Source organism: Lithobates pipiens, unplaced genomic scaffold (assembly GCF_037356315.1).
Source record: "Lithobates pipiens isolate NorthernLeopardFrog02 unplaced genomic scaffold, aLitPip1_a1.2 Scaffold_22, whole genome shotgun sequence".
Taxonomy (NCBI): Eukaryota; Metazoa; Chordata; class Amphibia; order Anura; family Ranidae; genus Lithobates; species Lithobates pipiens.
This window is the reverse complement of record NW_027507784.1, coordinates 260,735,855-260,761,048: the sequence shown is the minus strand read 5'-3', so window position 1 is coordinate 260,761,048 and position 25,194 is coordinate 260,735,855. Positions and strand designations below refer to the sequence as shown.

At 49.6% G+C, this 25,194-nt stretch overlaps 1 protein-coding gene across 2 annotated transcripts in view; it reads right to left on the bottom strand.

Annotated features, from left to right (window-relative positions):
- Nucleotides 1-25,194, bottom strand: part of POLR3E (RNA polymerase III subunit E) — a 115,622-nt gene that overhangs the window by 5,552 nt on the left and 84,876 nt on the right. For both annotated transcript variants that reach the window (XM_077449002.1, XM_077449003.1), the window contains one exon: nucleotides 8,002-8,079. In XM_077449002.1, coding sequence (XP_077305128.1) covers nucleotides 8,002-8,079 — 78 coding nt within the window. The remainder of the gene's footprint in view (nucleotides 1-8,001; nucleotides 8,080-25,194) is intronic.

Below are 25,194 nucleotides of genomic sequence, written 5' to 3'. Positions count from 1 at the left end.
TATAACGTAAGCAGCCGCTGTCTATGCTCTCCAACGGATAGGCTAATAATGGAGATAGGCAGCGCTTGCTTATGCATAAACAAATTGGTTACACTAAAAATATTGTAGAGCGTACTATAAACATTACAATACAAGTGATGTCAAACAATAATCCAATCTGTTCATCAATCAAATGTAAAAGTGCATTGTGCCTTGTTCCCACGGTATCCCCTGTGTTTCCACCACGTGCAATGCTATAATCATTACAATATTTTTAATATAACCAATTACCGTAGTTTATGCATAAGCAAGTGCTGCCTGCTATGAAAGCATTCATAGACCCTGGGATATAGGCTCATACCTTCAGGTGATTGGACACTGACAAACCCTTTGAAGACACACCACCTGGGTGCCGCCCCAATAACCCTACTCGACTGAGTCCTCAGTGCTTTAGCAAGCAATGCAGAGTAACCAAGGAATGGAAGGGATTGTGTCCTGTACTGTACTCAAAGATATAGAATTTACAGGTTAAGCCAAAACACCTACGTACAGAACAGGACACACAAAGAGCATTCATAGACCATGGGACACACCCAAACAATGAATGAGAAGGGTGGGCAACAGCTAGGCAAAGGAGGAAACGCATACACAATAGTGGTATAATGTTCAGCTCTAAACCATCTGATGAAAAAGATTAAAGTTTAAAATGTAAATGAAAAGACATGCATCTGCATGCTGATACATGATCATGAATAAGGCTCTTTACAAGACAGAGCTGCCAATTCCGATATCCTCCTCGCAGAGGATATGGCAACCAAAAAGATTATGTTTCTCGGCAAAAGAACCAGCATTAACCAAAGTAGACACTACTGAAGGAGATAACCCACGGTCCTTTAGAATGTGGGTTTCAATAGCCAAAACGTTAAATTTAGCGTTTGTAAGGTAGGATGGAATACCAGATCTTGTGCGAGAAGGTCTAATCACAGTGGCAGGGTCCAAGGGTCCCCTACTGCCATCTTTATGATCTCGGCAAACCAAGATTTTCTGGGCCACCAGAATCGCCTTTTTCCCTCCCTACTTGATCCTGTGAAGACGACGCGGAAACGCAGCAGAACTGGAGGAAAGGCATATATCAGTGAAAACTGATCCCACGGAAAGACCAAGGTGTCTGTTACGCATGCCAGTGGATCCATTGTCCTTGTCACAAAGTTGTGGACTTTGTTGTTGAATCTGGACGCAAACAGATCCACATCCGGAACACCTCATTTTTGACATATCGACAGAAAGATGTCGGGTGAAGGGACCATTCTTCCGGAAACAATTTTTGGTGACTCAAGTAGTCCGCCTGCCAATTTTCTATCCCTGGAATAAAAATTGCTGATAGGCAAGGAATGTTGCTTTCTGCCCAAGATGGAACCTGATTAACCTCCTTTTGGGCTGCACGAATTCTTGTGCTCCCTTGCTGATTGATATAAGCCACAGCCGTGGCATTGTCGGGTTGAATCCTAACAGGTCAATTTTGCAATCTAAGCGTTCATGCCTCTAGGGCCAGACGTACCCCCTGAATTTCTAGAATATTTATGGATAAGGTCCTTTCAGACTTGGACCACTTCCCCTGTATAGAAGCCTCTTCCAGGACAGCGCACTAGCCTAGAAGGCTGGCATCCGTAGTTACCACTTTCCAGGATACTGGTAGAAAGGCTTTTCCCTGTTGAAGGCTGCTGGATATTAACCACCAATTGAGGCCCTGACGCACCTCGGGGGATAAGCGCATTGAAAAGTCCAAAGCCTGGATCTTCTTGTTCCAAGTTGACAGAATGCGGTTTTGCAGCAGCCTTGAATCAAACTGTGCATAAGGAATGGCCTCAAAGGAAGCCACCATCTTCCCTAACAAGTTCATGCACAGCCAAATGGAAGGATTTCTCTGTTTTGACAAGTCGAATTAGTTCCTTTATGGAGCCGATCCTTGCCCGAGGTAAGAATACCTTCTTTTTAACAGTATCTATGACCAGTCCCAAGTACTGTAATCTCCTTGACGGCTTTAAGGAGGATTTTTCTAGATTGAGAATCCAGCCTAGGAATTCTAGGTTGCTTACGGCTGAGATTAAATTTTGGTTTAGACAGGTTACTGATTGATCTACTAAAAGCAGATCATCTAGGTAGGCTAGAATTGTTATACCCTAAGCCCTTAACTTGGCTAAAGGAGGCGCCAGGATCTTTGTGAACACTTGAGGTGGCTAGGCTGAACGGCAGAGCCAACAACTGAAAATGACGATTTTCTACCTCAAAGCGTAGAAACTTCTGATGAGTGGGAAATATTAGCATGTGGAGATCGGCATCTTTGATATTGATCGATGCCAAAGATTCTCTTCCTTGTAGAATGGACACAACCGATCGGATTGACTCCATGCGAAAGGAACGGTATTCAAGTGCCGGTTCAGATCCTTGAGATCTAGAATGGGTCTTTACCTCCCCGTTTGGTTTTGGTACCGTGAAGTGGTTTGAATAAAACTCTGATCCCTGCTCTTCTGTCGGAACCTCTGATATCACCTTCTGAGACAAGAGATGATGCAGAGCTAGAAAGAGACTCTTTTTCATGGATCTCTGGAAACGTTTGATTTTAGAAAAAAGGGGAGACGGGAATTCTCAGAACTCTAGTTTGTAACCTAGATAAATTGAGGAAGCCACCCATCAGTTTTGACAATGTTCCTGCCAGATCTTTGAAAATAGTAGAAGCCTTCCCCCCACCCAAGCGAGCGGGGGTGCCTCTTCATAAGGAGGCTTTAGTATTTTGCTTTGCGGGCTTCCTGCCCAAAGTCCTCTTTTGGCCCTGCCACTGCCCCTGAGGTCTTCTTCTTGAGCTCGACTGTGGAGGCCATCAAGACTGTCTGGAGGCAGATGCTCCTGGCACTGGAGAAGATGCATGATTAAAAGGAAAAAACGTTAAACTTCTCCTTTACTGGTAAGGGAGAACTTTTCCCATTAGAAATCCTTTGGATATAATTATCTAAATAGTCTCCAAACAACTGTTCACCATGAAATGGGAAACTGACCAAATGCTTTTTACATGGCGCTTCAGCTGACCAATTTTTCAACCATAGGACTCTGCGCATATGTACCAGCCCTAGCATAAGCCGTGAGGCTTGAATAATAGAATCTTTCATAGCATTCACTATAAAACATAGTGCTTCTGATATGCCGGCCCATTGCTGGGACTGCTGATCAGGAATAATCTTGAGTATCTCCACAAACTGGTCCTTTTATGGACTGAGATACTCCAATCGCCGCAAGAGCTGGCTGCACAACTGAACCTGCAAGAGTAACGTTCTTAAAAAGAAATTATAACTTTTTATCTGTCGGATCCTTCAACATTTGTGCATTGTCTACAGGACAAGTGAGGTTTTTATTTACCAAGGATATTGCAGCATCAATTTCTGGAATCCCCCATTTCTTATAGAATTCCTCCTCCATAGGATAAAGCATAGAAAACTTTTCTGGAGGAAAAAACTGTTTATCTGGGTGCTCCCACTCAATACATCGGCTTTTTTAGCCATAAATGGATAGGAAAGGCATCCACAGATTGGGGAGGCTTTAGTGATCCCAAACCAGAGGTGGGCTCATCAATAAACTGCGGTAGAGGCAGTAAAAAAGTTGAGCGAACCAACTTAGTAAGGGAGTGTACCAACAGTCTTTCTTGTGAGACTACTCCCTCCATATTAGGATCTTCGGAAGAAGAGATTTCATCGTCTTCCTGATCCTTCGAAAGAACTTCATGATCTCCTGCCCCTTGCTCCTCAGTACAAGGGTCATGAGCAATGGATGGGGATCTGCTACGCTTGGACCCACTATGGGAAGCGAACATAGCATCAATCTTCTGTTCCAAACTTAAAATGGTAGAAGAAAAAACCTCCCGAGTAATAAATATAGGGGCTGAAGTGTCCAGAGCTGCTGCACCACCAGTCCCCCCTGAAGACTCACTCTGACCGGCCATATCACTGAGGAGGACGACATTTTCTTAGACATGGATTTAGGTTGCCGTAAAACAATCAATCCTCTAGAACCCTTTGAGGTGTTCCTTGTCCCCTTCCGCTCACAGCCTGATGTACAAAGCAGAGGCACTACCAGAAGGGATGCATACACTGCTAGGTCTATGGTCCAGCAAAATTGCTGCTATTAATGTCCAGCCTGATGCAGCAGTGAAAAATGTGTCAAAGTAAATGCCCATGTCACCTCTTTGCTCTCATGTCCCTCCACAGACTGCAGTAGCACACAGTATGCTTTTAAAAATTTGCCTCCTCGTGCACCTGGCATTGGAGAATGGCGACGGCACTAAGCCACACCCCCACGCGTTGCCCCCTATTTTAAAAAGGGTTTTCCCGCGTGAGCGAAGACTACAGGTCCTCTCAGACCTACAGAAACAAGCATGGCGCAGGGAGGGGGGGATGCAGGGGTTTACTAGCTGCTGGCATGCTGGTCGCACTTCCTGTCCCTTTTTTAATGAATCAGAGCGCTTCTACACCACGAGGGGGAGAGTATCAGCACAAACCCCCCCCCCCCCCCCCAAGCTTACTGGAGGATCAGCTGTTCGGGTGGAGGAGGAGGAAGAATTTTGGCTCCGACACAGTGCTGTTTCTAGCATAAGGCGGTGAGTGCTCAATACAGCCCCCAGTGGTGATACATAGAAAAACTCCACTTACCTTTCCCGCCGCAGAGTTTTCTGTGGTAAACCAAACTTTATGGCCTTACTACCAAAAAGTACTGGATCCCTGGGTCCAGCTCTCTAAAAAGAGAAGCATTTACAGGCAAAAATCAAGTTTTTCGGATATGAGCCGAGACCCAGGAACCATTCAATCTGGCCTAAAAAGACACTTTGAATGGATCCAGTCAGCATGGCTAGCCCCAGCAAAGATTGCTCCAGTGGCGCTCAGCACAGCACATCTTTAAAACTGAGGTAGTCCCAGTAGTGGGAGGGGTTTTGTAGGGAGTGCACTTTTTGTCTCAGGGCGTGCCAGTGTCCATGACCTGAAGGTGGCCTATAACCCAAATAGTAACTACTATGTCCCCTGATGTATGAAAAGAAATACTGGTATTTCCATCATGGGAGTGGTTCAAGTACTGTATACCTCAAATTAGCAACAAATATCCTCACCCTTAGGCCCCTTTCATACTAAAAATAGCGCCTGTATAGCACCTGATACCGTCCTAGCACCTACACTCCAGCCAGAGGGCTTTCACACTGGAGTGGTGCGCTAGGACGGTAAAAAAAAAGTCCTGCTAGCAGCATCTTTGGAGCGGTTAAGGAGCGGTGTATTCACCGCTCCTACCCATTGAAATCAATGGGACAGCATGGCTATACCGCCGGAAAAGAGCTGCTGCAGCGGCGTTTTGCGGGCCGTTTTAACCCTTTTTCGCCCGCTAGCATGGGTTAAAACCGATCCGCTAGCGGCCAAATAGCGCCACTAAAATGACGGTAAAGCGGCGCTAAAAATAGCGCCGCTTTATTGCTGATGCCCGCACTGCCCCAGTATGAAAGGGGCCTTACTAATCTCTTTTCTCTACATCTTGCTCTTTGCAGGGTCCCCTTAAAGCCTGGTACACAGGTTGAGATTATCGGACAAATCGTTTTTTTTGCATGCTAGTCTCATATTGGAAATTATTAGTCTCATATTGGAAATTAAGAGGTTATTCTACTTACCGTATATACTCGAGTATAGGCCGACCCGAATATAAGCCGAGGCCCCCAATTTACCCCCAAAAAAACTGGCAAACTTATTGACTCGTGTATAAGCCGAGGGTGAGACATGCCTGTCCATCCCTGTGTGTGTGTCCGTCCATCCCTGTGTGTCCGTCCATCCCTGTGTGTCCGTCCATCCCTGTGTGTCCGTCCATCCCTGTGTGTCCGTCCATCCATCCCTGTGTGTGTGTGTGTCCATCCATCCATCCATCCCTGTGTGTGTGTGTGTCTCCATCCATCCATCCATCCATCCCTGTGTGTGTGTGTCTCCATCCATCCATCCATCCATCCCTGTGTGTGTGTGTATCCATCCATCCCTGTGTGTGTGTGTGTCTCCATCCATCCATCCATCCGTCCGTGTGTGTGTGTCTCCATCCGTGTGTGTGTCTCCATCCGTGTGTGTGTGTGTGTGTGTGTGTGTGTGTGTGTGTGTGTGTGTGTGTGTGTGTGTGTGTCCAGCCTACCTGTGTCCCGAGCCTTTGTCCCGAGCCTCCGTCCCGTGTCGTGCCTTGCCTTCGTCCCGTCCCGTCCCGTCCCGTGCCTTGCCTTGCCTCCGTCCCGTGCCCTCTTCGTCGGCGGCCATTGTAAAATTCAAAAGCCGCGCCTCCTCCTTCGCCTGTGATAGGCGGAACACTGAATTTCCCAGCAGCCTGTGTTCCGCCTATCACGGACGTCGTATCATCCTCGTCCGTAGTACGAGGATGAGACGATGCCCGTGATAGGCGGAACACAGGCTGCTGGGAAATTCAGTGTTCCGCCTATCACAGGCGAAGGCGGAGCCGGAGGCGCGGCTTTTGAATCATAGAATGGCCGCTGTCTGTCTGCTCGACACGCTGATCGAGCGGGCAGACAGCGATGACTCGAGTATAAGCCGAGGGGGGCACTTTCAGCCTCAAAAAAGAGGCTGAAAATCTCAGCTTATACTCGAGTATATACGGTACAAAAGTTATCGTACCACCAATTACAACTTCGGAGCTGATGTAATGGGTTGAATTGTTTTGTAATGTATTATTTTGTTTTCGAGCATGCGTAGTCTTGCTTTTACGATTTATTGTGGATGTAAAACGAAAAAACAGATGATGTGTTCACGTACAAAAAAAATAAATGTTCTAGCCTGCATCTTCAGGTTTTATCATCCGAAAAAATGCTAAACAATCAGATAATTGGCTGATCGTTCGTCGTACGAAATTTTTTCTTCCCATCTTTTTATCCTGTATATGGGCTTTGACCGCTTCCCGACCGCCTCACGCAGATATACTGCGGCAAAGTACAGGCAGATTAACGTACCTGTAGCTGCCTTTTAAGAGGTGCCTTGTGGGCAAGCACCACTGGGAGCTCCGTGAGTGATCGCGAGTCCCGCGGACTCTATGTCCGCAGGGATACCAGCGATCACCTCACAGGGAGGAAGAATGAGGAAATGCTTGTTTACATTAGCATTTCCACATTCTTCCTCTCCGTGAGACGAGCGCAGGTATCCCTCACGGAGCTCTTAAAGTGTCAGTGTCTGCCTAATGACACTGGTCACAGCTTCCTGTGACCTGTCACATACAGCCTCTCTTCCCCACAGTTAGAATCACTCCCTAGGACACACTTAACCTCTACAGCGCCAACTAGTGGTTAACCCCTTCACTGACAGTCACATTTACACAGTAATCAATGCATTAATTGCACTGATCGCTGGATAAATGTGAATGGTCCCAAAATAGCGCCAAGTGTATCCGATGCGTCCATGTCGCAGTCCCAATAAAAATCGCTGATTGCCGCCATTACTAGTAAGAATAATAAAAATGCCATAAAACTATCCCCTATTTTGTAGACGCTATAACTTTTGAGCAAACCAAACGCTTATTGGGGATTTTTTAAACCAAAAATATAAAGAATACGTTATCGGCGTAAACCGAGGAAAATTTCCCCCCCCCCCCCGCAGAGGTGATCAAATACCACCAAAAGAAAGCTCTATTTGTGGGAAAAATAGGATGTCAATTTTGTTTGGTAGCCACATCGGACGACCTCGCAATTGTCAGTTAAAACAACGCAGTGCTTAATAGCAAAAAGTGCTCTGGTCTTTGGCCAGCCAAATGGTCCGGGGCTTAAGTGGTTAATGTGGGCCTCATAACAAAACATCTGAAAAATCTGTCTATTGTTAATTTTTTTTTCCTCTGCTGTCCATGCAGGTTAAAAAATAAATAGAAGTACCACATATTAAAATAAGGACCAATAATTGTATGATTAGTACATGTAATAAAACATTGTTTAACCATCATAGGACAACAAACAAGTCTTCTCACCTTGTCATATTCATCTCCACTGGTCCACAGGGCAAACACCTTCTGTTCATCAGGGGCAGCATTGCTCTGAGGAGGAAACTAACAAGACCGTTCTGTTAATATAAGATGAGGTGTACACAAGAGATACAGCAGATAAAATAAGTATTGAACACGTCACCATTTTTCTAAGTAAACATATTTCTAAAGGTGCTATGAACATGAAATGTTCACCACATGTCGGTAACAACCCATGCAATCCATACATACAAAGAAACCAGAACAAATAAGTTCAGAAATTAAGTTTTGTGTAATAAAATGTAATGGCACTGGGAAAAAGTATCAAACACGATAACTGAAATTTATTTAATTCTTCATAAAAAATCCTTTGTTGGTAATGACAGCTTCAAGACGACTCCTGTAAGGGGAAATTAGTCGCATGGCCCATTCTCCCACACATCTTAAAATCTTAAAGGTTCTGTGGGCCTCTTCTGCGAACTCTGATCTTTAGTTCTTTCCATAGATTTTCTTTTGGATTCAAGTCAGGTGATTGGCTGGGTCATTCCAACAGCTTTATTTTCTTTCTTTGAAACCAATTACGAGTTTCATTGGCTTTGCATTTGGGATCATTGCCTTGCTGAAATTTCCACCCTAGTTTCATCTTCATCATCCTGGTAGATGGCAACAGATTTTTATCAAGAATGTCCTGGTCCATTTTTCCATTCATCCTTCCTTCAATGACAAAGTTTGCCAGTACCGTATGCTGAAAAACAGCTCCACACCATGATGATCCCACCTCCAAACTTCACTGTTGGCAAGGGGGTGTTTTTGGGGTGATATTTAGTGCCATCTGACCTCCAAACATGATGTGTATTATGGAATCCAGAGAGTTCAATTTTGGTCTTATTTGACCAGACTATATTCTCCCAGTATTTCACAGGCTTCTCTAAATGTTGTGCAGCAAACTTTAAACCCGCTTCAACATACTTTTTCTTCAGCAATGCAGTCTTGCATGGGGAGCATGCATACAGGCCATGACGGTCGAGTGCATTACTTATTGTTTTCTTTGAAACAATTATGCCGGCTAATTACAGGTCTTTCTGAAGCTCTTCACAGGTGGTCCTTGGTTCTTGGACAACTCATCTGACAATTATTTTCACTCCTGTCAGAAATCATGCGAGGAGCACCTGGTCGTGCCTGGCTTTTGGTGAAATGTTATTTTCACTTTTGGATTATGGCCCCAACGATGCTCCCCGGAACATTCAGAAGTTTAAAAATCATTCTGTAACCAATGCCATCAGTATGTTTTGCAACCATAAGGTTGCAAAGGTCTTGAGAGAGCGCTTTGCTTTTACCTATTATAAGATGTTTCTTGTGTGACACCTTGGTAACGAAACTTCATCGGCCATCAGTTGAGACAGAACCAGCTGATATTAATTTGCACTGACAGGGGGCAGAATTTATTTCTAAATACTGAAAGATTTCAGCTGGTGTCTTGACTTTCCATGCCTTTTTGCACTTTCCTTTCTTCATGTGTTCAATACTTTTTCCCTGTGTCTAGACTCCCCCTGCATGTGTCTATGCACGCACAAGTTTTAGCAGAGTTTAGTGGCAGGGGTATTCAGAGGCAACCCCCCCCCCCCACCCACTGCAGTGTGTCTAGGAGCAACAGAGTTTTGGCAGAAAATACGTTTGTAAACGCATCTTAATGCTAGACACATTTAGCGATTGAGCATTCATTTATTTCAATGGCCAGAATAAATTATTATTCTGGCCAATGATATGAATGATATGCAAAACCGCTGCTGCCAGGAACAAAGGTTCCTAGGAGAGTTTGGAAAATGTCCTGTGTGCATGAGGCTTAAAATTGGACACCCTGTACGCCAGAGTTGTAACAATTTTTATTATTTAAGTCCACTGCATGCGACTACAAACCTATAGTTGTTTGCTCTGTAAAAAATACACATAAACAAATATGGTAATCAATTTGACTTAAATTTTTTCCCATTCCCATCATGAATACTATTAACCTTTGGGCAGTCATATCAATGTGTACAGCACACAACCTTGACATAGTTACCCATTTTAGGAATAAAACATGGTGCTGGAAGAAAATTACAACCTCTAAACAGCCTTTTCCCGAATACAAAAACTGCTAAGGTCTTAGAAAGCCCAAAGACCTAACATGCATTTCCTGCAGGGAATTTAGCAGCATTTTGTGACCACCACTTCTAGGAGACTCCTGATCCAGAAGAGGCATAAAGCACTTTTCTGACACTTTAGCATACAAAGAAAAAAAAACAGCTACACACCAACCACAAGCAAATTTAAAATCATACTGTGCCTAATGGATCTCCCCTTTGGGAGCCCACCCTTTCTGGCTCATTTCACCCAAACAGGCTTAATGAAATAAATTTGGATGAAACGCATCAAAGAAGATGGACTCTTAGCTGCGAGATCTGTTTTGCACAGTATGAATTAAATTTACCGTTGTAAGACCCCTTTCACACAGAGGCGCTTTTCAGGCAGTTTAGTGCTAAAAATAGCACTAGCAAAGCGCCTTTCATGCTTCCTCAGTGTGAAAGCCCCAGTGATTTCACACTGGGATGGTGCGCTTGCGGGGCAGTAAAAAAAGTCCTGCAAGCAGCCTCTTTCAGGGGGGTCCTGTAGAGCATTTAAATGGGCCCCTGCCAATTGAAATGAATGGGCAGCACTTCCGAAGAGCCTGAAAAGTGTTTTGGAAGCGCCGCAACACAGGCAAATTTAACCCTTTCTTAAAACTGCTAGCAGGGGTTCAAAGCGCCACTAAAACCACAGTAAAGCGCCGCTAAAGCTAGCGGCATTTTACTGCCAACTAACGCGCCACCCCAGTGTGAAAGGGGTTTTAATAGTTAGGGGTGCAGACATTTTTTCCCCTTTTGTTTACTCTATAGATATAGAGACAAAACTCAGTATGCTTGTTTCAGGTCTATAACTGAATAGCACTTGAATGACATAACTCCTGTGTATGCGCAGCTCAGTGTTCATTCTAAAGAAGATTGCAAAACAGGCAGGTAATTTGTTTTATTGCAAAAGAGACATAGAATGACTCTTCTCGCAATAAGGAGCCTGCCTGGCAAATTATTACAGGAAGAAAATTAACGAATCTACTGACAGGATCAATAGGTAACAAAACTGTCACTCTAACAGAACTCATTCGATCATTTTTGATTTTGCGCATAGTTCCACTCTAAGCCCAGGATAGTCACACAATTTATAGAGTCCAAGATTCTCCACAGGGATCATGTTTTGCCATACACAGATAACTGAATACAGATACTTGCGCTTTAGCACTACTGTTACCTCAGACACTTGTTAGGCCAGGCTTAGTTTACCAATCTGGTATATTATTTTCTGAAGAGGTGCTTTCACATAGATATAAATCCCATGAGTACAATGGCTACAAGCCTGGATTAAAGGGCACACCAGACTCATTGCAGTGCAAGAATGTCCTTTTATGTGAAGACTTCATTATTCACCAAGTTGGAACAATGTACCTTTTCACAAGGATTTATAACCCTGGCTACTTAGAGCACTTTGTTTGGGTTTTAGTCCCTGTATTGAGGTCATCGGCAAAATAACATTCCCTGAGTTTTATTTCTTTAGCTAAATGCCTCTCTCGATACTGATCCTACAATCCTTCATTTTGCCAGATGAAGAGTTATTACATTTTTTTTGTAGCACAGGGGAGATTTTTTATTGAGAACTTTTTCCTTTTTCTCTTAGTGACTACTGTTACCTCAAAACGATATTAAAGGAAGCCCCCCCCCCCCCCCCCCACCTCCACACAAGCACAGAGAAATTAAAGCTCCTTATAAAAATGAATCTTCCATTGTATATCTTAAACTGAATCTTCAAATTATATCATTCAGCCTTTTAACAATTATGTCAATTGTATTTAGGAATCAAACTACTTCCATATAAAAGCTATGCCAATAAGAGAATTTAGACTTTCCTTTAAATTCCCTATCTTGGAGTACAGTACAGGACACCAGAAAAGTATTCATAGGCCCTGGGTTAGAGGCTCATGTGATGGACACTGGCAAGCTTTTTAGGAGACGCCCCCTGCGTGCCTTCCCTTTAACCTTACCAGTGGTGTATTTTGGTTTTGTGATGCCCTAGGCAAGATTAAAATTGGGCGCCCCATCTAAATTTGCCCCACCCTTGCTCTTTAGGATCCACCTTTTCCTATTAGCGCTACACCTGAAGAGTTGGTCAGAGACGGCGGACGCGACACCGGAGAGGGCCAGAGAGACGGCGGACGCGACACCGGAGAGGGCCAGAGAGACGGCGGACGCGACACCGGAGAGGGCCAGAGAGACGGCGGACGCGACACCGGAGAGGGCCAGAGAGACGGCGGACGCGACACCGGAGAGGGCCAGAGAGACGGCGGACGCGACACCGGAGAGGGCCAGAGAGACGGCGGACGCGACACCGGAGAGGGCCAGAGAGACGGCGGACGCGACACCGGAGAGGGCCAGAGAGACGGCGGACGCGACACCGGAGAGGGCCAGAGAGACGGCGGACGCGACACCGGAGAGGGCCAGAGAGACGGCGGACGCGACACCGGAGAGGGCCAGAGAGACGGCGGACGCGACACCGGAGAGGGCCAGAGAGACGGCGGACGCGACACCGGAGAGGGCCAGAGAGACGGCGGACGCGACACCGGAGAGGGCCAGAGAGACGGCGGACGCGACACCGGAGAGGGCCAGAGAGACGGCGGACGCGACACCGGAGAGGGCCAGAGAGACGGCGGACGCGACACCGGAGAGGGCCAGAGAGACGGCGGACGCGACACCGGAGAGGGCCAGAGAGACGGCGGACGCGACACCGGAGAGGGCCAGAGAGACGGCGGACGCGACACCGGAGAGGGCCAGAGAGACGGCGGACGCGACACCGGAGAGGGCCAGAGAGACGGCGGACGCGACACCGGAGAGGGCCAGAGAGACGGCGGACGCGACACCGGAGAGGGCCAGAGAGACGGCGGACGCGACACCGGAGAGGGCCAGAGAGACGGCGGACGCGACACCGGAGAGGGCCAGAGAGACGGCGGACGCGACACCGGAGAGGGCCAGAGAGACGGCGGACGCGACACCGGAGAGGGCCAGAGAGACGGCGGACGCGACACCGGAGAGGGCCAGAGAGACGGCGGACGCGACACCGGAGAGGGCCAGAGAGACGGCGGACGCGACACCGGAGAGGGCCAGAGAGACGGCGGACGCGACACCGGAGAGGGCCAGAGAGACGGCGGACGCGACACCGGAGAGGGCCAGAGAGACGGCGGACGCGACACCGGAGAGGGCCAGAGAGACGGCGGACGCGACACCGGAGAGGGCCAGAGAGACGGCGGACGCGACACCGGAGAGGGCCAGAGAGACGGCGGACGCGACACCGGAGAGGGCCAGAGAGACGGCGGACGCGACACCGGAGAGGGCCAGAGAGACGGCGGACGCGACACCGGAGAGGGCCAGAGAGACGGCGGACGCGACACCGGAGAGGGCCAGAGAGACGGCGGACGCGACACCGGAGAGGGCCAGAGAGACGGCGGACGCGACACCGGAGAGGGCCAGAGAGACGGCGGACGCGACACCGGAGAGGGCCAGAGAGACGGCGGACGCGACACCGGAGAGGGCCAGAGAGACGGCGGACGCGACACCGGAGAGGGCCAGAGAGACGGCGGACGCGACACCGGAGAGGGCCAGAGAGACGGCGGACGCGACACCGGAGAGGGCCAGAGAGACGGCGGACGCGACACCGGAGAGGGCCAGAGAGACGGCGGACGCGACACCGGAGAGGGCCAGAGAGACGGCGGACGCGACACCGGAGAGGGCCAGAGAGACGGCGGACGCGACACCGGAGAGGGCCAGAGAGACGGCGGACGCGACACCGGAGAGGGCCAGAGAGACGGCGGACGCGACACCGGAGAGGGCCAGAGAGACGGCGGACGCGACACCGGAGAGGGCCAGAGAGACGGCGGACGCGACACAGGAGAGGGCCAGAGAGACGGCGGACGCGACACAGGAGAGGGCCAGAGAGACGGCGGACGCGACACAGGAGAGGGCCAGAGAGACGGCGGACGCGACACAGGAGAGGGCCAGAGAGACGGCGGACGCGACACAGGAGAGGGCCAGAGAGACGGCGGACGCGACACAGGAGAGGGCCAGAGAGACGGCGGACGCGACACAGGAGAGGGCCAGAGAGACGGCGGACGCGACACAGGAGAGGGCCAGAGAGACGGCGGACGCGACACAGGAGAGGGCCAGAGAGGCGGCGGACGCGACACAGGAGAGGGCCAGAGAGGCGGCGGACGCGACACAGGAGAGGGCCAGAGAGGCGGCGGACGCGACACAGGAGAGGGCCAGAGAGGCGGCGGACGCGACACAGGAGAGGGCCAGAGAGGCGGCGGACGCGACACAGGAGAGGGCCAGAGAGGCGGCGGACGCGACACAGGAGAGGGCCAGAGAGACGGCGGACGCGACACAGGAGGGGGCCAGAGAGACGGCGGACGCGACACAGGAGGGGGCCAGAGAGACGGCGGACGCGACACAGGAGGGGGCCAGAGAGACGGCGGACGCGACACAGGAGGGGGCCAGAGAGACGGCGGACGCGACACAGGAGGGGGCCAGAGAGACGGCGGACGCGACACAGGAGAGGGCCAGAGACGGCGGACGCGACACAGGAGAGGGCCAGAGACGGCGGACGCGACACAGGAGAGGGCCAGAGACGGCGGACGCGACACAGGAGAGGGCCAGAGACGGCGGACGCGACACAGGAGAGGGCCAGAGACGGCGGACGCGACACAGGAGAGGGCCAGAGACGGCGGACGCGACACAGGAGAGGGCCAGAGACGGCGGACGCGACACAGGAGAGGGCCAGAGACGGCGGACGCGACACAGGAGAGGGCCAGAGACGGCGGACGCGACACAGGAGAGGGCCAGAGACGGCGGACGCGACACAGGAGAGGGCCAGAGACGGCGGACGCGACACAGGAGAGGGCCAGAGACTGCGGACGCGACACAGGAGAGGGCCAGAGACTGCGGACGCGACACAGGAGAGGGCCAGAGACTGCGGACGCGACACAGGAGAGGGCCAGAGACTGCGGACGCGACACAGGAGAGGGCCAGAGACTGCGGACGCGACACAGGAGAGGGCCAGAGACTGCGGACGCGACACAGGAGAGGGCCAGAGACTGCGGACGCGACACAGGAGAGGGCCAGAGACTGCGAACGCGACACAGGAGAGGGCCAGAGACTGCGGACGCGACACAGGAGAGGGCCAGAGACTGCGGACGCGACACAGGAGAGGGCCAGAGACTGCGGACGCGACACAGGAGAGGGCCAGAGACTGCGGACGCGACACAGGAGAGGGCCAGAGACTGCGGACGCGACACAGGAGAGGGCCAGAGACTGCGGACGCGACACAGGAGAGGGCCAGAGACTGCGGACGCGACACAGGAGAGGGCCAGAGACTGCGGACGCGACACAGGAGAGGGCCAGAGACTGCGGACGCGACACAGGAGAGGGCCAGAGACTGCGGACGCGACACAGGAGAGGGCCAGAGACTGCGGACGCGACACAGGAGAGGGCCAGAGACTGCGGACGCGACACAGGAGAGGGCCAGAGACTGCGGACGCGACACAGGAGAGGGCCAGAGACTGCGGACGCGACACAGGAGAGGGCCAGAGACTGCGGACGCGACACAGGAGAGGGCCAGAGACTGCGGACGCGACACAGGAGAGGGCCAGAGACTGCGGACGCGACACAGGAGAGGGCCAGAGACTGCGGACGCGACACAGGAGAGGGCCAGAGACTGCGGACGCGACACAGGAGAGGGCCAGAGACTGCGGACGCGACACAGGAGAGGGCCAGAGACTGCGGACGCGACACAGGAGAGGGCCAGAGACTGCGGACGCGACACAGGAGAGGGCCAGAGACTGCGGACGCGACACAGGAGAGGGCCAGAGACTGCGGACGCGACACAGGAGAGGGCCAGAGACTGCGGACGCGACACAGGAGAGGGCCAGAGACTGCGGACGCGACACAGGAGAGGGCCAGAGACTGCGGACGCGACACAGGAGAGGGCCAGAGACTGCGGACGCGACACAGGAGAGGGCCAGAGACTGCGGACGCGACACAGGAGAGGGCCAGAGACTGCGGACGCGACACAGGAGAGGGTCAGAGACTGCGGACGCGATACAGGAGATGGTCAGAGACTGCGGACGCGAAAAACAGGAGATGGTCAGAGACTGCGGACGCGACACAGGAGAGGGCCAGAGACTGCGGACGCGACACAGGAGAGGGCCAGAGACTGCGGACGCGACACAGGAGAGGGCCAGAGACTGCGGACGCGACACAGGAGAGGGCCAGAGACTGCGGACGCGACACAGGAGATGGTCAGAGACTGAGGACGCGATACAGGAGATGGTCAGAGACTGTGGACGCGAAAAACAGGAGATGGTCAGAGACTGCGGACATGACTCCCCATTGTCATCAACAGCTTAAGTTCTAAAACATGACAAGCAAGATAAGTTACACCATCTTCTGTGACATGATAATTGTACTAATAGTAATAATAGTAATAATAAAGCCAGTTACCATTATAATACTGTGATCGCCCCCCTCCCAAGCGCAGCCGAGCCCGCACCCTCCCGAGCATAGCCGAGGTGAGCCGCAACCGTCCCCTCTCGAGCGCAGCCGAGGTGAGCCGAAACCGCCCCCTCTCGAGCGCAGCCGAGGTGAGCCGAAACCGCCCCCTCTCGAGCGCAGCCGAGGTGAGCCGAAACCGCCCCCTCTCGAGCGCAGCCGAGGTGAGCCGAAACCGCCCCCTCTCGAGCGCAGCCGAGGTGAGCCGAAACCGCCCCCTCTCGAGCGCAGCCGAGGTGAGCCGAAACCGCCCCCTCTCGAGCGCAGCCGAGGTGAGCCGAAACCGCCCCCTCCCGAGCACAGCCAAGCCCGCCCCCTCCCGAGCACAGCCAAGACCGCCCCTTCCCAAGCACAGCCAAGACCGCCCCCTCCCAAGCACAGCCAAGACCGCCCCCTCCCAAGCACAGCCAAGACCGCCCCCTCCCAAGCACAGCCAAGACCGCCCCCTCCCAAGCACAGCCGAGCCGGTCACATCCCCAGGTGAGCTGACCTGGCCCCCTCGAGCACCGCCGAGGCCGAGCATACCCCCTCCCCAAGCACCGCCGAGGCAAGCCGAGCCCGCCTCCTCCCCAAGCACCGCCGAGGCAAGCCGAGCCCGCCCCCTCCCCAAGCACCGCCGAGGCAAGCCGAGCTCGCCCCCTACCCAAGCACCGCGGAGGCAAGAACGCCCCCCTTCCAAGCACAGCCGAGGCGAGCCGAGCCCTTGCCCTCCCAAGCAGAGCCGAGGTGAGCCATGGCCGCTCCCTCCCAAGCACAGCTAAACCCGCCCCTCGCAAGCACAGCCAAGGTAAGCGGAGCCCGCCCCCTCCAAAGCATAGCCGAGCCCGTCCCCTCCATGAGAACAGCTGAGGTGGAGGTGAGCCGAACCCGTCCTCTGCCGAGCACAGCCGAGCCCGCACTCTCCGAAGCACATCCGAGGCAAGCAAAGCCCACCCCCTCCAAAGGATAGCCGAACCCACCCACCCCAATCACAGCCAAGGTGAGCTGGGACTTCCCCCTCCTGAGCACAGATGAGCGGGACCTCTGCTCAAACCCAGCCGAGACTGCCCCTGCCAGTCCTAAAAGTCCCTGCCCAGTCCACCCCATAAGGCCGCCGGGGACTGATTTTGTGCAGGAGATGGGAGCCGGGACTCAGGAGGAGGTGGGAGGCTTTTGTTCATGGGCGGGGGGGGGGGGGGGGGGCACTGAACCTCATCCCACTAAGGGTCCTCAGTTTTGTGGTAGGCAAAGCAGAGTAACAAGGAATAGAAAGGAGTTCCTCATACAGTATGTATGAGAAGGGTGGACAACAACTAGGCAAACAGAACTGTGCCAAAAGGCCCAACAGCAGCTAGGGTCACAAAATATGCTTCAGAGTGCTGCTGCAAGAACCTTGCTGCCAAAAGCTGCATCCACACAAGACTGGACATCCACCTTAATAAACTATGAAAAAGTATGAACAGAGGACCAGGTTACGGTCTTGCAGAGCTGGGCTACAGAGGCCGAATGCTAGAAAGCCCAAGAAATGTCCACCGATCTGGTGGAATGGGTGTATAAACCCAATGACGCTGCGCTGGGGGGGTGGGGCCGAGTCCTGCATTCTGTGTGAATGGACACAGAAGCAGGACTCGGGACCCCAGAAGAGGAGGACCGGGGGCCACTCTATACAAAACAAACTGCACAGTGGAGGTAAGTATAACATGTTTGTTTTTTAAACAAGGGTTTACAACCCCTTTAAGACTGAGATGGCAGGATATATAAATTTTTCCACTAGATAGATTCAGCCAAGATTTTGGATTTGTGAACACCCTTTCTGGAGTGATCCAATTGTCAAAGATTTCCCCTTCTATTTGTTTTTGAATATCTTGGAGGGTTTTACAGGTCTCTGTACCGAAAGGGGCATGGGGAGACAGGGGGAGTCAAGCTGTACAATGTTGAGGGCTATTGCAAATGGCAACATTTTCCTTTTTACATTAGCAAGCTTGTTGCGTGAAGCTCCCTCTTACGTTATACAGGAGTCTGGGGATCTTCCACAGCTTCCTCTCATTCTTTCTTCCTGTGTTCCCTCCTGTCTCGTCGAGGGCAGGGATATCAGAATCTGACTCAGGTAGAGAAATGGGAGGTATAGAAAAGGTATGGAGTTTTTGAGCCCTGGACAGAGATGATTGTATTAAAGCCTTTATTCGTCCATGGAATTAGTTTATAAAAGTAGAAAATTGCTTTAGTCAGCAATAGAGACCAAACTGAGCATGTGCAGATTTACTACCCTCACTGTGTCTTATCTGGCCTTGCCAAGTGAGACCCTGCAAGAGAGGGAGGATCTGTCCATAAAGGATCAAAGAGCCTTTTTACACAATGCAGAGGATTAAAGAGGAAGTAAACCCTGATGAGTTTACTTCCTCTTTCATTCCCTGCAAAGGCAAAGCATAATGGACTACTATGCATCGCATAGTAGCCCATTATGTGTCACTTACCTGACACAGGAGCCAGCGAAGTCGCCGCTGTCCCCTGTAGTCCGCCGCATCCATCTTGTTGGTGGGGTCTCGCAGCTCCGCCGCTATCATTCGGCGAAGCCGCGATGATGTCACTCCCGCGCATGCGCACGGGAGCCGACACGCGCGGCAGCTACCTTCGCTGAGAATGCCGCGCTCAGTGCGCCTGCTGCGCTCACCTCGGCTGCGCTCGAGAGGGGGCGGTTTCGGCTCACCTCGGCTGCGCTCGAGAGGGGGCGGTTTCGGCTCAGTGCGCCTGCTGCTTGCATGCGCCGTAGACAGCGGTGCCCGTTTTCGGGCAAATATCTCCTAAACCATATAGGTTTAGGAGATAATGCTTGGACCTACAGGTAAGCCTTAATCTAGGCTTACCTGTAGGTCAAAGTGGTTTGTAAGGGTTTACAACCACTTTAACCCCTTAAGTTCCATAGTGAGTATAACAAGCATGCTATTCTGCATATACAGATTTTACTGTTGTGGATTTAGTAACACTTTAACCACTTGCCGACCAGCCGCTATCATACCGCAGCAGGTTAGCGCGATCGCGAAAGCTTTTGTACGTGTATGGGATAGCAGACGCGTGTGCGCCCACTGCATGTGGCCAAGATGACGCGTGGGCACGAGCGCCAGAACAGGAGTGGGTGTGCGCGTATATAAAACATACAAATCCTTGTTCTGTGAGGAGAGGAGAGACAGATCTTCTGCTCCTACAAGCTAGGAACAGCAATCTGTCATCTCCTCTAGTCAGTCCCATCCCCCTACAGTTAGAACACACACTAGGGAACGGTTAACCCCTTGATCGCCCCCTAGTGTTAACCCCTTCTCTGCCAGTGATATTTACACAGTAAGCATTGCGTTTTTATAGCACTAATCGCTGTATAATTGTCAATGGTCTCAAAAATGTGTCAAAAAAGTGTATGTGAAGAAGGGAGGGTAGAAGTGGTGCTGTTCAGTGGTGTAGTGTTGCATACCCCTATAAAGCTTGCAAGAAATCCCAAATGAGATAATAAAATAAATATATCTCAGGTGTAGGGATGGGTTAATCTGCGGACATAATGCACGAGATTACCAGAGACTGCGGACATAATGCACAAGATTACTAGAGACTGTGGATATACTGCACGAGATTATCAGAGACTGTGGATATACTGCATGAGATTATCAGAGACTGTGGATATACTGCACGAGATTATCAGAGACTGTGGATATACTGCACGAGATTATCAGAGACTGTGGATATACTGCACGAGATTATCAGAGACTGTGGATATACTGCATGAGATTATCAGAGACTGTGGATATACTGCACGAGATTATCAGAGACTGTGGATATACTGCACGAGATTATCAGAGACTGTGGATATGCTGCACGAGATTATCAGAGACTGTGGATATACTGCATGAGAGTACTTGCGAATTGGGGCCCCGATGACAGCTTTGCAGAGTGCACTGCACAGAGGACACAGATGGCTGTATTCGCGCGCTAGCTAACAGAGGGTGCAGGGCCGGGAGGTCCATTCGGAACAGAGCGGCTGTAGTAAGAGCAGCGATTGGAGTGGTCGTGTCAGTGGAGCTTCTGGTCCCTCCCCCAGACCTCTTTATTCCCCAGCCAGTATAGAGGGGTCGGGGCCAGGAGCTCCACTGATGCGCCCACTCCGATCACTGCTCTAACTACAGCCGTTCTTTTCTGGGGCAGAGTCAGCGCATAAGTGGATCTCCCAGCCCCGCCCCCCCCCCCCCCACTGCTGGCTAGATCGGGAATACAGCCCCCCCGTGTTCTCTTCTGTGCGCTCTGCAAAGCCGGTCGTTTTGCGTGATAGAGATATCTATCTATCTATCTATATATATGTCCTCAATGTGGCTCATAGATCAAAATACAAATGGCAATAACATGAATATGTGAACTATAGTGCATGTGTTTAAACACATATGAAAACAAAGTAACTGGTGCCCTTTACATGCGTATCCAAGGTGATACTCGCATATATCAATTGGCGGAGCTATCAGCATCTTTGCATCACTTCCGGTTTCGAGCTGTGGAGCACCAACCGTCCGGGCTGTTTTTCAAAGTTCTGTATTACTGCACTATATGCGAGTACATTTTCACCCTTCTAAATAAATTCCACTTTTTAAATGATAATACACTATGGAGATGTCTCTTTTCTGCATGTGGGAGCTACGATGGGAAAGCTAAAAGGAGACCCTCATATCTCATACAGCAAACACAGAAAAAATACATTTTTTTTTTTTCTACACAGTGGCCTATACTGTGAAAGCGCAATACCCCTACGTGCGGTGAATGGTTCCGGTGAGTGAATTACCTATAGGGCACCCATAAGCACAGAGCACAGTTTATAAAGAGCACCTGTCACTTTATTTTTATTTTCTAAAAAATTCTTCTGTTATTGCATCAATATGGCATATGGACTATTTTTGCACATAGCATATGTTGTCTTAATTTATGAATTGATATATGGGAGTATCACCTTAGATACGCATGTAAAGGGCACCAGTTACTTTATGTTTTCATATGCGTTTAAACACATACACTGTGGTTCACATATTCATGTTATTGCCTTTTGTATTTTGATCATATGAGCCACATTGGGGTTATATATATATATATATATATATATATATATATATATATATATATATATATATATATATATATATATAGGAGCATACCGGATTGTTACACCAGGACAGAGGTCATTTGAATATTTGGTTCACACGTTATATTTTTGCCTTTTACAACTCAGATATTTTATTTATCATCTCATTTGGGATTTCTTGCAAGCCTTATAGAGGTATGTGACACTACACCATAGAACAGCGCCACTTCTACCCTCCCTCCTTCACATACAAAAGTGTCCGATCCGTCAGCCATAATGTTGCAGTCCCAATAAAAATTGCAGATCAACGCCATTACTAGTAAAAAAAAAAAAAAAAATGGCATAAATCTTTCCCCTATTTTGTAGACGCTATAACTGTTGCCCAAACCAATATATACTTATTGCGATTTTTATTACCAATATGCAGAAGAATACATATCAGCCTAACTCAGAAAAAATTTGCTTTTTTAAAAAAATAAATAGGGGATATTATAGCAAAAAGTAAAATATATTGTGTTTTTTCAAAACTGCTGACTCACGGAGTAGGGTACATAGTTACATAGTTAGCAAGGTTGAATAAAGACACCAGTCCATATCCAATTCAACCTGAGTAAGTGTCTACAATTGTCCCTATCCCTGTATATTGCACACTCACATCGGTCCATACCCTCAAGGAGCACACAATCCAAGGTCCCCATTCATATACTAGTGACAATTTGGGACAGAAGCCAATTAACCTACCAGCATGTCTTTGGAGTGTGGGAGGAAACCAGAGCACCCGGAGGAAACCCACGCAGGCACAGGGAGAACATGCAAACTCCAGGCAGGTAGTGTCGTGGTTGGGATTCAAACCAGCGACCCGTTTTGCTGCTAGGCGAGAGTGCTAACCACTACACCACTGTGCCGCCCTAGGGTTTGAGGGAAATCCTAGAAATGTCTCAAAATACCTTCCCTCTGTTATTTACAGTACCGATTAAGAGGTACATTTTTGAAAAAAATAAAATGTTCACACGAACTGATAAAGGATAGTTTTCCAATAATCAGCCCATTGATGGGGTATAGAAAGCTGCAGTATCTATTAAGAAATACAACAGATTAAAATTGTTTGCTGCAGAATTTATACCAAGCATATACAGTATACACTATATTGTCAAAGGTATTGGGACACCTGCCTTTACATGCACATGAACTTGGCATCCCAGTCTTCGTCCATAGGGTTCAATATTGAGTTGGCCCACCCTTTGCAGCTATAACAGCTTCAACGGTTTTGGGAAGGCTGCTTACAAGGTTTAGGAGTGTGTATGTGAATGTTTGACCATTCTGCCAGAAGCGCATTTGTGAGGCCAGGCACTGACATTTGACAAGACGACCTGGCTCAGATTTTCTCGGGTCTAATTAATCCAAAAGGTGTTCTATCAGGTTGAGGTCAAGACTCCACCCCAAACTCGCTCATCCATGTCTTTATGGACCTAGCTTTGTGCACTGGTCCAAATTGTTTGGTGGGGAGGGTAGGGTGTTCTATCGGGTTGAGGTGCAGGCCAGTCATGTTCCTCCACCCCAAACTCGCTCATCAATGTCTTTATGGACCTTGCTTTGTGCAGTGGTCCAAAGTGGGGGGGGGGGGATTATGGTGTGGGGTTGTTTTTCAGAGGTTGGGCTTGGCCCCTCAGTTCCAGTGAAGAGAACACTTAAGGCGTCAGCATACCAAGACATTTTGGACAATTTCATGCTCCCAACGTTGTAGGAACAGTTTAGGGATGGCCCCTACCTGTTCCGATATGACTGCACACAAAGTCCATAAAGACATGGATCAGCAAGTTTGGGGTGGAAGAACTTGACTGGCCTGCACAGATTCCAGACCTCAACTCGATAGAACACCTTTGGGATGAATTAGAGCAGAAACTGCAAGCCATGCCTTCTTGTCCAACATCAGTGCCCGACCTCACAAATGCGCTTCTGGAAGAATGGTCAAACATTCGCATACACACACTCCTAAACCTTGTGGACAGCCTTCCCAGAAGAGTTGAAGTTGTTATAGCTGCAAAGGGTGGGCCAACTCAATATTGAACCCTAGGGACTAAGACTGGGATCCCATTAAAGTTCATGTGCGAGTAAAGGCAGGCGTCACAATACTTTTTACAATATAGCTTATGTATGTACAGTTTCTATATTTTATTTTCTCTATATGGCCAATAGAGAACTCTAAGAGCGCAGAAAATGTTTAGCATTAGAATTAAAGTTCATTGCATAGTTCAATAGTTGTCTGACTGCATAACTTTCAGCCAAGTCTTCTTGTACACACTGATTTACACACATAACTTTAATAGTCCATTCACACCTTAAAAATGTACTGTAACTGTCACAATTTCATTTGTTACAGCAGACAGTGCAATTTGAAATGAATGGGCACCAAAAAAAAGTTCCTGCACATTTTTTTTTTTTTTTTTTTAACGTACAGAGCAATATAACACAGAGGGATGTTTACTAAAACTGGTGGTGCACGCAGAATCTGGTGCAGCTGTGGATAGCAACCAATCAGCTTCTAGGTTGTATGAGATTATCAGATTCTGTGTGCACCAGTTATAGTAAATCTTCCCCTTGGTACTTGCATCTGTGTGCTGCAAAGTGTATAAATAAGTAGCGCTTTGATGCAAAAACCTTTGAAACACAACACGCATTTACAGTGCATTGTTATGATGCACAGTACAAGGCAGGTCAGGATGCACGTTAGGTGTGAAAGCCATTGGACCCCTTTCTCACTGGCGTAGTTTTCAGGCATTTTAGCGCTAGAAATAGTCTCTGCTAAGCACCTGCAAACCTCCTCTCACTCATTCCAGTGTGCCTTTTTACATTTGGGGCGGTGCACTTACAGGAAGGGAAAAAAAAAGTCCTGCAAGCAGCATCTTTGAGATGGGTTGAGAACGATGTATACAGCATTCCCAAAATGCCCCAGCCCATTGGAATGAATGGGCAGCGCTTTGAAAGCACTGCAAAACGTGAGTTTTTAAACAATTTTTTGGGGTTAACAGCACCCCGCTAGCGGCCGAAAGGTGCTGCTTAAACAGCAGTAAAGCACCCTAAAACGAGCGGCGCAGTGTGAAAGGGGTCTTTGTTACACAAAAATCTTGACCATATGCCAAAAGGTTTTAATCGTAGTACAATCTTCAAAAGTTTGTAGTGGGACTGCATACATTTTAGGAGTGCAGTTGTTCCACAGTCCTAAGTAATAGATAGGGCCAGAGGAATACATTAGTAATTTTGTGGTATTAAGTGATATTTTTTTTTTCTAGACCACAAAATACACTGATCAGCCATAACATTTTGATAACCTAACCTAATATTGAGAAGTTGCCCCTTTTGTTGCCAAAACAACCCTGACCTGTTGCGGCATGGATGCCACGACACCTCTGCAGGTATACTGTATCTGGCACCATGCCGTCAGTAGCAGAT